Genomic DNA, 19283 nt, shown 5'->3' with positions numbered 1-19283 from the left:
CCGCGACCCTCAGATTACGAGTCGCACCCCTTAACCCACCTGGCCATGCCGGGCCAGGATATTATGACTTCAAACTATTCACTCGCAAGACGCAAAAATAACTTTTATAGGCATCGTTCCGTAGTGCCACCTACCGGCAATACTTTAACTACAACGATATTATATCTTTAAAATAATATCAAACATAAATTAGATTCAGATTCATCAACGAACATGTGAACAATGCAGTAAATTGGCTGGAATTAATAACACATGCAGACACATATACAGTAAGCACAGACGTGTGTGTGTGTGTGTGTGTGTGTGGAGGGGCGACAGTTTGAAAGATAACCAAGCTTCCTAGTGAAAATCAGGCGAAAACTGTAAGTTTTAACAATCTTCAACAGGGGTAGGTCCCTGAACTATTAGAGTGGGTAATAGTTCAGGAACCTGCTCCTGTGGAAGACTGTTAGAACTAAGAGTGGATAATAGTTCAGGGACCTGCCCCTGTGGAAGGTTGTTAGAACTAAGAGTAGGCAATAGTTCAGGGACCTGCCCCTGTGGAAGGTTGTTAGAACTAAGAGTGGGTAATAGTTCAGGGACCTGCCCCTGTGGAAGATTGTTAGAACTAAGAGTGGGTAATAGTTCAGGGACCTGCCCCTGTGGAAGATTGTTAGAACTAAGAGTGTGTAATCGTTCAGAGACCTGCCTCTGTGGAAGGTTGTTAGAACTAAGAGTGTGTAATCGTTCAGAGACCTGCCCCTGTGGAAGATTGTTAGAACTAAGAGTAGGCAATAGTTCAGGGACCTGCCGCTGTGGAAAATTGTTAGAACTAAGAGTGGGCAATAGTTCAGGGACCTGCCCCTGTGGAAAATTGTTAGAACTAAGAGTGGGCAATAGTTCAGGGACCTGCCGCTGTGGAAAATTGTTAGAACTAAGAGTGGGCAATAGTTCAGGGACCTGCCCCTGTGGAAGATTGTTTGAACTAAGAGTGGGTAATACTTCAGGATCCTGCCCCTGTGGAAGATTTTTAGAACTAAGAGTAGGCAATAGTTCAGGGACCTGCCCCTGTGGAAGATTGTTTGAACTAAGAGTGGTAATTTGGTTTTTTTTTTGTGTGTAGAGTGAGGGAACTCAGAAAAAAAAACATACTAGTGAAATGAATGTTAAAAGGAAAGCAGTTTATGAGACATCTGATATCTGGTTTCTTTACCCTTCATTATTTTATAAGTTTTCACTTCAGCCAATGTATTTATTTTAGAATCTTTGTATTTTTATGAAGTTATTAAATGTTTAAATGTAAAACCATAAATAAGGCAATATTGTTCCAACGCGAATTGATGTGTATAGCAACTCTAGAGTGACAGTTGTACACATCGTTTGAAACACAACTGATTTGAAGATGAGAGGACACGGTCCACCACGCTGTAATATCAATGTATATATAATGCTCTAAAGTGACAATTGTACACAACGTTTAAAACACACAAGTGTATTGTAAATGAGGGGACATGGTCACCCACGCTGTAATATCAATGTATATATAATGCTCTAGAGTGACAGTTGTACACAACGTTTAAAACACACAAGTGTATTGTAAATGAGGGGACATGGTCATCCACGCTGTAATATCAATGTATATATAATGCTCTAGAGTGACAGTTGTACACAACGTTTAAAACACACAAGTGTATTGTAAATGAGGGGACATGGTCACCCACGCTGTAATATCAATGTATATATAATGCTCTAGAGTGACAGTTTACACGTTTGAAACACAACTGTATAGAAGATGAGGGGACATGGTCTCCCACGCTGTAATATCAATGTATATATAATGCCCTAGAGTGACAGTTGTACACAACTTTTGAAACACAACTGCATGGAAGATGAGGGGACACGGTCCCGCACGCTGTAATTTCAATGTATATATAATGCTTTAGAGTGACAATTATACAAAACGTTTGAAATACACAACTGTATTGAAGATGAGAGGACACGGTGCCCCACGCTCTAATATAAATGTATATATAATGTTCTAGAGTGACAGTTGTACATAACTGGCAGGTCAGTAACGTTTCGTAAGTTAATATTTTCCTGTGTTATTTACCAGTCAACTTTTATCACTAGTCATGTTTCACTTTGCCATTTTTTCAGCATCGCTACTGGCCGAATGCGACCCAGAGTTTAGCTTACCAGGTTCAGGATCCGAGGTTCCGATACCGTCAAAAAAGACAACCAAATCGAGCTCCTCACTTGGGGCTGTGAATACGTTACAATCAAATCTGTTTTCTTCGTTTATAGTAGTTCCCGACTACGCGATGTGCGATGTTAAATAGTTGCTTTCTCTGTAGTTGTATCGCTTCGAAATGAGTTGTATTATGTGAAATTCAATAGACAAGATCCATTACCATTACTTCATTTCAAGAAGTGTACCTGTAGTATTGTTCGTTATTGTTTATAAGGAAACTACAAGAACTTGAGCAAGACAGAGATCGGATAGTAAGGAAAACAATACGTTAAACCTTGGATCACAATAACAAAAGTTAGTACATTAGTTTTGGCTTACTCTTTACCTACTGAAAAAGAAAACTGATTTAGACGTGCTTGTACGAAATGTGATAAAGATACCGCGATACGCCTTCCGAAGCCGATAACGTATTACTTTCGAGCTTTAATTCAGCACTGAACACAAACGACTTTAAATTTACATACGTCACGTGACTTCAGTAGCCTAACAATACTGACGTCAGTATTTACATGTCTCTGACGAAATACTCGTTGGTTGTTTTTTTTCTTCTTTCTTTAGTCAAGTAAGGCATTTGCAAATCACTAGCTGGAGATGAGATTGCTACGGTATTGATTAGAATAAATAGCATCACGAAATCAGAGCGGCTGAATTATTCTTAAAATAAACAGTTTTCTGTTGCCCAAAGTTGCTGACATTAAAAATTAAACCTTTCACAAGTGATTGCGTTTTGCTTGTTTGTCGAATTTCGCACAGTGGTACTCAAGGGTTATCTGCATTAGTTGTCCCTGATGTAGATGTGACAGACTAGAAGGAAAACAACTAGTCAAAACTGCCTACTGACAACTCTGTTTATCAACAAAAAATGGGATTAACAATAACGTTATGACGACCACACGGCCGAAAAGGCAAGCATGCTACGTAAAGAGATTCGAATCCGCAACCTACAGATCGAAAGTCGAGAGCCGTAACCACCAAGCGATTCTAGGTCATGACTGTTCTATAAATATTAAATAGACTAACTTATAGTTTACTTTCTTGCGTAATACGTATGTCAACATTTGACACCAGCATGATTTAGAGAATTCCTGGATGGGATACCCAGGTAGCATGTATTAAACCGTCCTTTAATGTAGTATGACCCGCCCTGTAACTTAGTGTTCACATAATTTTTGAAAATTTTACTATGTATTTCTGCACTTTATTCCAAGTTCTCGGTGTGTCAAACCTTCTACTAACACTAATTCTGCTCAAGGGAACTGTCGAATTTTAACCCAAGAAGTTCACACTTGAAAGATTTGCTGGATAACTTGGTAATGAGTTTCTGGACATGTTGGTCATGTGTGGAGAATTTTGTTTCCATGTTTACTAGAGTTTTGGCAAACATAACGGAAGTTATATACAGCAGATATTGGAACTTTTATTGATGAGACTTGTCGAATGACGTAAATGACTTGGCATAATGGAAGCGCTCCCCAGTGGCTCAGCAGAAAATGTAAAGGCTTATAACACTAAAAACAGGGTTTCGATACCCGCTATGGGCACAGCGCAGATAGTCCATCGTGTAGTTTTGTGGTTAATGACACACATAATGGAAGCTTTAGTTGATATTGGAACATTTATTAATGAGTAATTCACATGAGAATTCAGTAAATACTGAAACTTATAACTCCAAGTAAAACACGAACTTTCATAATACTCTCGTTACTTGCAGTATGCAGTTTGCAAGCCCCTCGCTTGGACAGCGGTAAGTCTACGTTACAACGCTAAAATCAGTAAACACAGCAGATAGCCTATTATGGTTTTGCTATAAGAAAACAGACACAGAGTTTACTATATTTTTGTTTAACCCAATATAATTCATGAGACACATTTTCAATTCTTGCAGACACATAGTAAAGCTGGTTATCATTCTGGGTGCAGTTTCTCTTTCTCTTATCCGAGTCGTATTTGATCTTTTTTTTTTTTACTTAACAAATCCTGTCGATCTTCCTGTTATTACAATTGGTTCAAGTTCTGCCTACCATAGATCTGGTTTTGTGTGTGTGCTCTACGAAAACGGTTTCGATATCCACGTTCACTAGAACTTCACTAGAGACGTAATTAAACAAACTTTTTCCCCACTCACTCTAGAGTATTGAGGTTTATAGAGTTTCTTCTTGTTGTATTGTTTGTTCTGTTAGGGTATGTAGAGTTTGTTCTTATTTTATTGTATAGTGTATTAGGGTATATAGAGTTTGTTCTTATTTTATTGTATATTGTGTTAGGGTATATAGAGTTTGTTCTTATTTTATTGTATATTGTGTTACGGTATATACAGTTTGTTCTTATTTTATTGTATGTTCTGTTAGGGTATGTAGAGTTTGTTTCTATTTTATTTTATGTTCGGTAAGGGTATGTAGAGTTTGTTCTTATTTTATTCTGTGTTGTGTTCGGGTATATAGTGTTTGTTCTTATTTTATTGTATGTTCTGTTAGGGTATGTAGAGTTTTTCTTATTTTATTTTACGTTCTGTTAGGTTATATAGAGGTTGTTCTTATTTTATTGTATTTTGTGTTAGGGTATATAGAGTTTGCTCTTATTTTATTGTATGTTCTGTTAGGGTATGTAGAGTTTGCTCTTATTTTATTGTATGTTCTGTTAGGGTATGTAGAGTTTGCTCTTATTTTATTGTATGCTCTGTTAGGGTATGTAGAGTTTGCTCTTATTTTATTGTATGCTCTGTTAGGGTATATAGAGTTTGTTCTTGTTGTATTGTTTGTTCTGTTAAGGTATATAGAGTTTGTTCTTGTTGTATTGTTTGTTCTGTTAGGGTATGCAGAGTTTGTTCTTATTTTATTCTATGTTCTGTTAGAGTATGCAGAGACTGTTCTTATTTTACTCTATGTTCTGTTAGGGTATATTGAGTTTGTTCTTATTTTATTCTATGTTCTGTTAGAGTATATTGAGTTTGTTCTTATTTTATTCTATGTTCTGTTAGGTTATATAGAGTTTGTTCTTATTTTATTGTATGTTCTGTTAGGGTATATAGAGTTTGTTCTTATTGTATTGTTTGTTCTGTTAGGGTATGTAGAGTTTGTTGTTATTTTATTCTATGTTCTGTTAGGGTATACAGAGTTCTTATTTTATTGTATTTTGTGTTAGGTTATATAGAGTTTATTCTTATTGTATTGTTTTTTTCTGTTAGGGTATGTAGAGTTTGTTCTCATTTTATTGTATGTCCTGTTAGGGTATACAGAGTTTGTTCTTATTTTGTTGTATGTTGAGTTAAGTTATATAGAGTTTGTTCTTACTTATGGTATGTTCTGTTAGGGTATGTGGAGTTTGTTCTCATTTTATTGTATGTTCTGTTAGGGTATATAGAGTTTGCTTTTATTTTATTGTATTTTATGTTAGAGTATATACAGTTCTTATTTTTTTCTATGTTCTGTGAGGGTATGTAGAGTTTGTTCTTATTTTACTCTATGTTCTGTTAGGGTATATTGAGTTTGTTCTTATTTTATTCTATGTTCTGTTAGGGTATGTAGAGTTTGTTCTTATTTTATTGTATTTTGTGTTAGGGTATATAGAGTTTGCTTTTATTTTATTGTATTTTGCGTTAGGGTATGTAGTGTTTGTTCTTATTTTATTGTATGTTCTGTTAGGTTATATAGAGTTTGTTCTTATTTTATTGTATGTTCTTTTAAGGTATATAGAGTTTGTTCTTATTTTATTGTATGTTCTTTTAAGGTATATAGAGTTTGTTCTTGTTGTATTGTTTGTTCTGTTAGGGTATGGAGAGTTTGTTCTTATTTTATTGTATGTTCTATTAGGGTATATAGAGTTTTTTCTTATTTTATTGTATTTTGTGTTAGGGTATATAGAGTTTGTTCTTATTGTATGTAGTATTAGGGTATATAGAGTTTGTTCTTATTTTATTGTATGTTCTGTTAGGTTATATAGAGTTTGTTCTTATTTTATTGTATGTTCTGTTAGGTTATATAGAGTTTGTTCTTATTTTATTGTATGTTCTGTTAGGTTATATAAAGTTTGTTCTTATTTTATTGTATGTTCTGTTAGGTTATATAAAGTTTGTTCTTATTTTATTGTTTGTTCTGTTAGGGTATATAGGGTTTGTTCTTTTTTTTTCTATGTTCTGTTAGGGTATATAGAGTTTGTTCTTTTTTTCTATGTTCTGTCAGGGTATATAGAGTTTGTTCTTATTTTATTGTTTGTTCTGTTAGGGTATATAGAGTTTGTTCTTATTTTATTGTTTGTTCTGTTAGGGTATATAGAGTTTGTTCTTATTTTATTGTTTGTTCTGTTAGGGTATATAGAGTTTGTTCTTATTTTATTGTTTGTTCTGTTAGGGTATATAGAGTTTGTACTTATTTTATTGTTTGTTCTGTTAGGGTATATAGAGTTTGTACTTATTTTATTGTTTGTTCTGTTAGGGTATATAGAGTTTGTTCTTATTTTATTGTTTGTTCTGTTAGGGTATATAGAGTTTGTTCTTATTTTATTGTTTGTTCTGTTAGGGTATATAGAGTTTGTTCTTATTTTATTGTTTGTTCTGTTAGGGTATATAGAGTTTGTTCTTATTTTATTCTATGTTCTGTTAGGGAATATAGAGTTTGTTCTTATTTTATTGTTTGTTCTGTTAGGGTATATAGAGTTTGTTCTTATTTTATTCTATGTTCTGTTAGGGAATATAGAGTTTGTTCTTATTTTATTGTTTGTTCTGTTAGGGAATATAGAGTTTGTTCTTATTTTATTCTATGTTCTGTTAGGGTATATAGAGTTTGTTCTGTTAGGGTATATTTTTTCTATGTTCTGTTAGGGTATATAGAGTTTGTTCTTTTTTTTCTATGTTCTGTTAGGGTATATAGAGTTTGTTCTTATTTTATTCTATGTTCTGTTAGGGTATATAGAGTTTGTTCTTATTTTATTCTATGTTCTGTTAGGGTATATAGAGTTTGTTCTTATTTTATTCTATGTTCTGTTAGGGTATATAGAGTTTGTTCTTATTTTATTCTATGTTCTGTTAGGTTATATAGAGTTTGTTCTTATTTTATTCTATGTTCTGTTAGGTTATATAGAGTTTGTTCTGTTTTATTGTATGTTCTTTTAAGGTATATAGAGTTTGTTCTTATTGTATTGTTTGTTCTGTTAAGATGTGTAGAGTTTGTTCTTATTTTATTGTATTTTGCGTTAGGGTATGTAGTGTTTGTTCTTATTTTATTGTATGTTCTGTTAGGTTATATAGAGTTTGTTCTTATTTTATTGTATGTTCTTTTAAGGCATATAGAGTTTGTTCTTGTTGTATTGTTTGTTCTGTTAAGATATGTAGAGTTTGTTCTTATTTTATTTTTTATTTTGTTAAGATATGTAGAGTTTGTTCTTATTGTATTGTTTGTTCTGTTAAGATATGTAGAGTTTGTTCTTATTGTATTGTTTGTTCTGTTAGGGTAGAAAGAGTTTGTTCTTATTGTATTGTTTGTTCTGTTAGGGTATATAGAGTTTGTTCTTCTAACATCAGTTTATTTTTTAGTCTACTCCACTTTCAGTATTTGTTTTTCTTTTATCGTCCTTTATTTTTTGCCAACAGAATATACGACATTCTGATTTGGTTAATTCAAGCAGTTTTATATTATCCATTCTTGAAGTTGATTGGCAATAAATGTATTGTTAAGGACGCTATTCTATCACTGTGTTTATCTTATTTTCATCAGCATTGATCCTTTTGAGCTCGGAATACGAAACAAAATAGTAAACTAATTACATGATTATTATATCCGTATATTATTAAATAAATGTATTGTTAAGGACCACACAGCAACAATATATATACTTCTATAGTAAACTAATTACATGATTATTATATCCGTATATTATTAAATAAATGTATTGTTAAGGACCACACAGCAACAATATACTTCTATAGTAAACTAATTACATGATTATTATATCCGTATATTATTAAATAAATGTATTGTTAAGGACCACACAGCAACAATATACTTCTATAGTAAACTAATTACATGATTATTATATCCGTATATTATTAAATAAATGTATTGTTAAGGACCACACAGCAACAATATACTTCTATAGTAAACTAATTACATGATTATTATATCCGTATATTATTAAATAAATGTATTGTTAAGGACCACACAGCAACAATATACTTCTATAGTAAACTAATTACATGATTATTATATCCGTATATTATTACATAAATGTATTGTTAAGGACCACACAGCAACAATATACTTCTATAGTAAACTAATTACATGATTATTATATCCGTATATTATTAAATAAATGTATTGTTAAGGACCACACAGCAACAATATACTTCTATAGTAAACTAATTACATGATTATTATATCCGTATATTATTAAATAAATGTATTGTTAAGGACCACACAGCAACAATATACTTCTATAGTAAACTAATTACATGATTATTATATCCGTATATTATTAAATAAATGTATTGTTAAGGACCACAGCAACAATATACTTCTATAGTAAACTAATTACATGATTATTATATCCGTATATTATTAAATAAATGTATTGTTAAGGACCACACAGCAACAATATACTTCTATAGTAAACTAATTACATGATTATTATATCCGTATATTATTAAATAAATGTATTGTTAAGGACCACACAGCAACAATATACTTCTATAGTAAACTAATTACATGATTATTATATCCGTATATTATTAAATAAATGTATTGTTAAGGACCACACAGCAACAATATACTTCTATAGTAAACTAATTACATGATTATTATATCCGTATATTATTACATAAATGTATTGTTAAGGACCACACAGCAACAATATACTTCTATAGTAAACTAATTACATGATTATTATATCCGTATATTATTACATAAATGTATTGTTAAGGACCACACAGCAACAATATACTTCTATAGTAAACTAATTACATGATTATTATATCCGTATATTATTAAATAAATGTATTGTTAAGGACCACACAGCAACAATATACTTCTATAGTAAACTAATTACATGATTATTATATCCGTATATTATTAAATAAATGTATTGTTAAGGACCACACAGCAACAATATACTTCTATAGTAAACTAATTACATGATTATTATATCCGTATATTATTAAATAAATGTATTGTTAAGGACCACACAGCAACAATATACTTCTATAGTAAACTAATTACATGATTATTATATCCGTATATTATTAAATAAATGTATTGTTAAGGACCACACAGCAACAATATACTTCTATAGTAAACTAATTACATGATTATTATATCCGTATATTATTAAATAAATGTATTGTTAAGGACCACACAGCAACAATATACTTCTATAGTAAACTAATTACATGATTATTATATCCGTATATTATTAAATAAATGTATTGTTAAGGACCAACACAGCAACAATATACTTCTATAGTAAACTAATTACATGATTATTATATCCGTATATTATTAAATAAATGTATTGTTAAGGACCACACAGCAACAATATACTTCTATAGTAAACTAATTACATGATTATTATATCCGTATATTATTAAATAAATGTATTGTTAAGGACCACACAGCAACAATATACTTCTATAGTAAACTAATTACATGATTATTATATCCGTATATTATTAAATAAATGTATTGTTAAGGACCACACAGCAACAATATACTTCTATAGTAAACTAATTACATGATTATTATATCCGTATATTATTAAATAAATGTATTGTTAAGGACCACACAGCAACAATATACTTCTATAGTAAACTAATTACATGATTATTATATCCGTATATTATTAAATAAATGTATTGTTAAGGACCACACAGCAACAATATACTTCTATAGTAAACTAATTACATGATTATTATATCCGTATATTATTACATAAATGTATTGTTAAGGACCACACAGCAACAATATACTTCTGTAGTAAACTAATTACATGATTATTATATCCGTATATTATTACATAAATGTATTGTTAAGGACCACACAGCAACAATATACTTCTATAGTAAACTAATTACATGATTATTATATCCGTATATTATTAAATAAACGTACTGTTAAGGACCACGAAGCAACAATATATTTCTGTAGTAAACTAATTACATGATTATTATATCCGTATATTATTAAATAAATGTATTGTTAAGGACCACACAGGAACAATATACGTCTATAGTGAATTAATTACATGATTATTATATCGGTATATTATTAACTAAATGTACTGTTAAGGACCATGCAGCAACAATATACTTTTATAGTAAACTAATTACATGATTATTATATCCGTATATTATTAAATAAATGTATTGTTAAGGACCACACAGCAACAATATACTTCTATAGTAAACTAATTACATGATTATTATATCCGTATATTATTAAATAAATGTATTGTTAAGGACCACACAGCAACAATATACTTCTATAGTAAACTAATTACATGATTATTATATCCGTATATTATTAAATAAATGTATTGTTAAGGACCACACAGCAACAATATACTTCTATAGTAAACTAATTACATGATTATTATATCCGTATATTATTAAATAAATGTATTGTTAAGGACCACACAGCAACAATATACTTCTATAGTAAACTAATTACATGATTATTATATCCGTATATTATTAAATAAATGTATTGTTAAGGACCACACAGCAACAATATACTTCTATAGTAAACTAATTACATGATTATTATATCCGTATATTATTAAATAAATGTATTGTTAAGGACCACACAGCAACAATATACTTCTATAGTAAACTAATTACATGATTATTATATCCGTATATTATTAAATAAATGTATTGTTAAGGACCACACAGCAACAATATACTTCTATAGTAAACTAATTACATGATTATTATATCCGTATATTATTAAATAAATGTATTGTTAAGGACCACACAGCAACAATATACTTCTATAGTAAACTAATTACATGATTATTATATCCGTATATTATTAAATAAATGTATTGTTAAGGACCACACAGCAACAATATACTTCTATAGTAAACTAATTACATGATTATTATATCCGTATATTATTAAATAAATGTATTGTTAAGGACCACACAGCAACAATATACTTCTATAGTAAACTAATTACATGATTATTATATCCGTATATTATTAAATAAATGTATTGTTAAGGACCACACAGCAACAATATACTTCTATAGTAAACTAATTACATGATTATTATATCCGTATATTATTAAATAAATGTATTGTTAAGGACCACACAGCAACAATATACTTCTATAGTAAACTAATTACATGATTATTATATCCGTATATTATTAAATAAATGTATTGTTAAGGACCACACAGCAACAATATACTTCTATAGTAAACTAATTACATGATTATTATATCCGTATATTATTAAATAAATGTATTGTTAAGGACCACACAGCAACAATATACTTCTATAGTAAACTAATTACATGATTATTATATCCGTATATTATTAAATAAATGTATTGTTAAGGACCACACAGCAACAATATACTTCTATAGTAAACTAATTACATGATTATTATATCCGTATATTATTAAATAAATGTATTGTTAAGGACCACACAGCAACAATATACTTCTATAGTAAACTAATTACATGATTATTATATCCGTATTTTATTACATAAATGTATTGTTAAGGACCACACAGCAACAATATACTTCTATAGTAAACTAATTACATGATTATTATATCCGTATATTATTAAATAAATGTATTGTTAAGGACCACACAGCAACAATATACTTCTATAGTAAACTAATTTCATGATTATTATATCCGTATATTATTAAATAAACGTACTGTTAAGGACCACGAAGCAACAATATATTTCTGTAGTAAACTAATTACATGATTATTATATCCGTATATTATTAAATAAATGTATTGTTAAGGACCACACAGCAACAATATACTTCTATAGTAAACTAATTACATGATTATTATATCCGTATATTATTAAATAAATGTATTGTTAAGGACCACACAGCAACAATATACTTTTATAGTAAACTAATTACATGATTATTATATCCGTATATTATTAAATAAATGTATTGTTAAGGACCACACAGCAACAATATACTTCTATAGTAAACTAATTACATGATTATTATATCCGTATATTATTAAATAAATGTATTGTTAAGGACCACACAGCAACAATATACTTCTATAGTAAACTAATTACATGATTATTATATCCGTATATTATTAAATAAATGTATTGTTAAGGACCACACAGCAACAATATACTTCTATAGTAAACTAATTACATGATTATTATATCCGTATATTATTAAATAAATGTATTGTTAAGGACCACACAGCAACAATATACTTCTATAGTAAACTAATTACATGATTATTATATCCGTATATTATTAAATAAATGTATTGTTAAGGACCACACAGCAACAATATACTTCTATAGTAAACTAATTACATGATTATTATATCCGTATATTATTAAATAAATGTATTGTTAAGGACCACACAGCAACAATATACTTCTATAGTAAACTAATTACATGATTATTATATCCGTATATTATTAAATAAATGTATTGTTAAGGACCACACAGCAACAATATACTTCTATAGTAAACTAATTACATGATTATTATATCCGTATATTATTAAATAAATGTATTGTTAAGGACCACACAGCAACAATATACTTCTATAGTAAACTAATTACATGATTATTATATCCGTATATTATTAAATAAATGTATTGTTAAGGACCACACAGCAACAATATACTTCTATAGTAAACTAATTACATGATTATTATATCCGTATATTATTAAATAAATGTATTGTTAAGGACCACACAGCAACAATATACTTCTATAGTAAACTAATTACATGATTATTATATCCGTATATTATTAAATAAATGTATTGTTAAGGACCACACAGCAACAATATACTTCTATAGTAAACTAATTACATGATTATTATATCCGTATATTATTAAATAAATGTATTGTTAAGGACCACACAGCAACAATATACTTCTATAGTAAACTAATTACATGATTATTATATCCGTATATTATTAAATAAATGTATTGTTAAGGACCACACAGCAACAATATACTTCTATAGTAAACTAATTACATGATTATTATATCCGTATATTATTAAATAAATGTATTGTTAAGGACCACACAGCAACAATATACTTCTATAGTAAACTAATTACATGATTATTATATCCGTATATTATTAAATAAATGTATTGTTAAGGACCACACAGCAACAATATACTTCTATAGTAAACTAATTACATGATTATTATATCCGTATATTATTAAATAAATGTATTGTTAAGGACCACACAGCAACAATATACTTCTATAGTAAACTAATTACATGATTATTATATCCGTATATTATTAAATAAATGTATTGTTAAGGACCACACAGCAACAATATACTTCTATAGTAAACTAATTACATGATTATTATATCCGTATATTATTAAATAAATGTATTGTTAAGGACCACACAGCAACAATATACTTCTATAGTAAACTAATTACATGATTATTATATCCGTATATTATTAAATAAATGTATTGTTAAGGACCACACAGCAACAATATACTTCTATAGTAAACTAATTACATGATTATTATATCCGTATATTATTAAATAAATGTATTGTTAAGGACCACACAGCAACAATATACTTCTATAGTAAACTAATTACATGATTATTATATCCGTATATTATTAAATAAATGTATTGTTAAGGACCACACAGCAACAATATACTTCTATAGTAAACTAATTACATGATTATTATATCCGTATATTATTAAATAAATGTATTGTTAAGGACCACACAGCAACAATATACTTCTATAGTAAACTAATTACATGATTATTATATCCGTATATTATTAAATAAATGTATTGTTAAGGACCACACAGCAACAATATACTTCTATAGTAAACTAATTACATGATTATTATATCCGTATATTATTAAATAAATGTATTGTTAAGGACCACACAGCAACAATATACTTCTATAGTAAACTAATTACATGATTATTATATCCGTATATTATTACATAAATGTATTGTTAAGGACCACACAGCAACAATATACTTCTATAGTAAACTAATTACATGATTATTATATCCGTATATTATTAAATAAATGTATTGTTAAGGACCACACAGCAACAATATACTTCTATAGTAAACTAATTACATGATTATTATATCCGTATATTATTAAATAAATGTATTGTTAAGGACCACACAGCAACAATATACTTCTATAGTAAACTAATTACATGATTATTATATCCGTATATTATTAAATAAATGTATTGTTAAGGACCACACAGCAACAATATACTTCTATAGTAAACTAATTACATGATTATTATATCCGTATATTATTAAATAAATGTATTGTTAAGGACCACACAGCAACAATATACTTCTATAGTAAACTAATTACATGATTATTATATCCGTATATTATTAAATAAATGTATTGTTAAGGACCACACAGCAACAATATACTTCTATAGTAAACTAATTACATGATTATTATATCCGTATATTATTAAATAAATGTATTGTTAAGGACCACACAGCAACAATATACTTCTATAGTAAACTAATTACATGATTATTATATCCGTATATTATTAAATAAATGTATTGTTAAGGACCACACAGCAACAATATACTTCTATAGTAAACTAATTACATGATTATTATATCCGTATATTATTAAATAAATGTATTGTTAAGGACCACACAGCAACAATATACTTCTATAGTAAACTAATTACATGATTATTATATCCGTATATTATTAAATAAATGTATTGTTAAGGACCACACAGCAACAATATACTTCTATAGTAAACTAATTACATGATTATTATATCCGTATATTATTAAATAAATGTATTGTTAAGGACCACACAGCAACAATATACTTCTATAGTAAACTAATTACATGATTATTATATCCGTATATTATTAAATAAATGTATTGTTAAGGACCACACAGCAACAATATACTTCTATAGTAAACTAATTACATGATTATTATATCCGTATATTATTAAATAAATGTATTGTTAAGGACCACACAGCAACAATATACTTCTATAGTAAACTAATTACATGATTATTATATCCGTATATTATTAAATAAATGTATTGTTAAGGACCACACAGCAACAATATACTTCTATAGTAAACTAATTACATGATTATTATATCCGTATATTATTAAATAAATGTATTGTTAAGGACCACACAGCAACAATATACTTCTATAGTAAACTAATTACATGATTATTATATCCGTATATTATTAAATAAATGTATTGTTAAGGACCACACAGCAACAATATACTTCTATAGTAAACTAATTACATGATTATTATATCCGTATATTATTAAATAAATGTATTGTTAAGGACCACACAGCAACAATATACTTCTATAGTAAACTAATTACATGATTATTATATCCGTATATTATTAAATAAATGTATTGTTAAGGACCACACAGCAACAATATACTTTTATAGTATAGTAAACTAATTACATGATTATTATATCCGTATATTATTAAATAAATGTATTGTTAAGGACCACACAGCAACAATATACTTCTATAGTAAACTAATTACATGATTATTATATCCGTATATTATTAAATAAATGTATTGTTAAGGACCACACAGCAACAATATACTTCTATAGTAAACTAATTACATGATTATTATATCCGTATATTATTAAATAAATGTATTGTTAAGGACCACACAGCAACAATATACTTCTATAGTAAACTAATTACATGATTATTATATCCGTATATTATTACATAAATGTATTGTTAAGGACCACACAGCAACAATATACTTCTATAGTAAACTAATTACATGATTATTATATCCGTATATTATTAAATAAATGTATTGTTAAGGACCACACAGCAACAATATACTTCTATAGTAAACTAATTACATGATTATTATATCCGTATATTATTAAATAAATGTATTGTTAAGGACCACACAGCAACAATATACTTCTATAGTAAACTAATTACATGATTATTATATCCGTATATTATTAAATAAATGTATTGTTAAGGACCACACAGCAACAATATACTTCTATAGTAAACTAATTACATGATTATTATATCCGTATATTATTAAATAAATGTATTGTTAAGGACCACACAGCAACAATATACTTCTATAGTAAACTAATTACATGATTATTATATCCGTATATTATTAAATAAATGTATTGTTAAGGACCACACAGCAACAATATACTTCTATAGTAAACTAATTACATGATTATTATATCCGTATATTATTAAATAAATGTATTGTTAAGGACCACACAGCAACAATATACTTCTATAGTAAACTAATTACATGATTATTATATCCGTATATTATTAAATAAATGTATTGTTAAGGACCACACAGCAACAATATACTTCTATAGTAAACTAATTACATGATTATTATATCCGTATATTATTAAATAAATGTATTGTTAAGGACCACACAGCAACAATATACTTCTATAGTAAACTAATTACATGATTATTATATCCGTATATTATTAAATAAATGTATTGTTAAGGACCACACAGCAACAATATACTTCTATAGTAAACTAATTACATGATTATTATATCCGTATATTATTAAATAAATGTATTGTTAAGGACCACACAGCAACAATATACTTCTATAGTAAACTAATTACATGATTATTATATCCGTATATTATTAAATAAATGTATTGTTAAGGACCACACAGCAACAATATACTTCTATAGTAAACTAATTACATGATTATTATATCCGTATATTATTAAATAAATGTATTGTTAAGGACCACACAGCAACAATATACTTCTATAGTAAACTAATTACATGATTATTATATCCGTATATTATTAAATAAATGTATTGTTAAGGACCACACAGCAACAATATACTTCTATAGTAAACTAATTACATGATTATTATATCCGTATATTATTAAATAAATGTATTGTTAAGGACCACACACAGCAACAATATACTTCTATAGTAAACTAATTACATGATTATTATATCCGTATATTATTAAATAAATGTATTGTTAAGGACCACACAGCAACAATATACTTCTATAGTAAACTAATTACATGATTATTATATCCGTATATTATTAAATAAATGTATTGTTAAGGACCACACAGCAACAATATACTTCTATAGTAAACTAATTACATGATTATTATATCCGTATATTATTAAATAAATGTATTGTTAAGGACCACACAGCAACAATATACTTCTATAGTAAACTAATTACATGATTATTATATCCGTATATTATTAAATAAATGTATTGTTAAGGACCACACAGCAACAATATACTTCTATAGTAAACTAATTACATGATTATTATATCCGTATATTATTAAATAAATGTATTGTTAAGGACCACACAGCAACAATATACTTCTATAGTAAACTAATTACATGATTATTATATCCGTATATTATTAAATAAATGTATTGTTAAGGACCACACAGCAACAATATACTTCTATAGTAAACTAATTACATGATTATTATATCCGTATATTATTAAATAAATGTATTGTTAAGGACCACACAGCAACAATATACTTCTATAGTAAACTAATTACATGATTATTATATCCGTATATTATTAAATAAATGTATTGTTAAGGACCACACAGCAACAATATACTTCTATAGTAAACTAATTACATGATTATTATATCCGTATATTATTAAATAAATGTATTGTTAAGGACCACACAGCAACAATATACTTCTATAGTAAACTAATTACATGATTATTATATCCGTATATTATTAAATAAATGTATTGTTAAGGACCACACAGCAACAATATACTTCTATAGTAAACTAATTACATGATTATTATATCCGTATATTATTAAATAAATGTATTGTTAAGGACCACACAGCAACAATATACTTCTATAGTAAACTAATTACATGATTATTATATCCGTATATTATTAAATAAATGTATTGTTAAGGACCACACAGCAACAATATACTTCTATAGTAAACTAATTACATGATTATTATATCCGTATATTATTAAATAAATGTATTGTTAAGGACCACACAGCAACAATATACTTCTATAGTAAACTAATTACATGATTATTATATCCGTATATTATTAAATAAATGTATTGTTAAGGACCACACAGCAACAATATACTTCTATAGTAAACTAATTACATGATTATTATATCCGTATATTATTAAATAAATGTATTGTTAAGGACCACACAGCAACAATATACTTCTATAGTAAACTAATTACATGATTATTATATCCGTATATTATTAAATAAATGTATTGTTAAGGACCACACAGCAACAATATACTTCTATAGTAAACTAATTACATGATTATTATATCCGTATATTATTAAATAAATGTATTGTTAAGGACCACACAGCAACAATATACTTCTATAGTAAACTAATTACATGATTATTATATCCGTATATTATTAAATAAATGTATTGTTAAGGACCACACAGCAACAATATACTTCTATAGTAAACTAATTACATGATTATTATATCCGTATATTATTAAATAAATGTATTGTTAAGGACCACACAGCAACAATATACTTCTATAGTAAACTAATTACATGATTATTATATCCGTATATTATTAAATAAATGTATTGTTAAGGACCACACAGCAACAATATACTTCTATAGTAAACTAATTACATGATTATTATATCCGTATATTATTAAATAAATGTATTGTTAAGGACCACACAGCAACAATATACTTCTATAGTAAACTAATTACATGATTATTATATCCGTATATTATTAAATAAATGTATTGTTAAGGACCACACAGCAACAATATAC

At 27.7% G+C, this 19283-nt stretch overlaps 1 protein-coding gene across 1 annotated transcript in view; it reads right to left on the bottom strand.

Moving 5' to 3' along the window:
* Window positions 1–369: 369 nt before the first annotated feature.
* Window positions 370–19283, bottom strand: part of LOC143232881 ((Lyso)-N-acylphosphatidylethanolamine lipase-like) — a 136440-nt gene continuing 117526 nt past the window's right edge. Inside the window, exon 7 of the mRNA XM_076468890.1 lies at window positions 370–1047. Within this exon, the coding sequence (XP_076325005.1) occupies window positions 370–1047 (678 nt within the window). The remainder of the gene's footprint in view (window positions 1048–19283) is intronic.

This window comes from Tachypleus tridentatus, chromosome 1, assembly GCF_004210375.1.
Source record: "Tachypleus tridentatus isolate NWPU-2018 chromosome 1, ASM421037v1, whole genome shotgun sequence".
NCBI lineage: Eukaryota > Metazoa > Arthropoda > Merostomata > Xiphosura > Limulidae > Tachypleus > Tachypleus tridentatus.
Note: the sequence above shows the minus strand (reverse complement) of the source record. Positions and strands in the feature narration are given on the sequence as shown.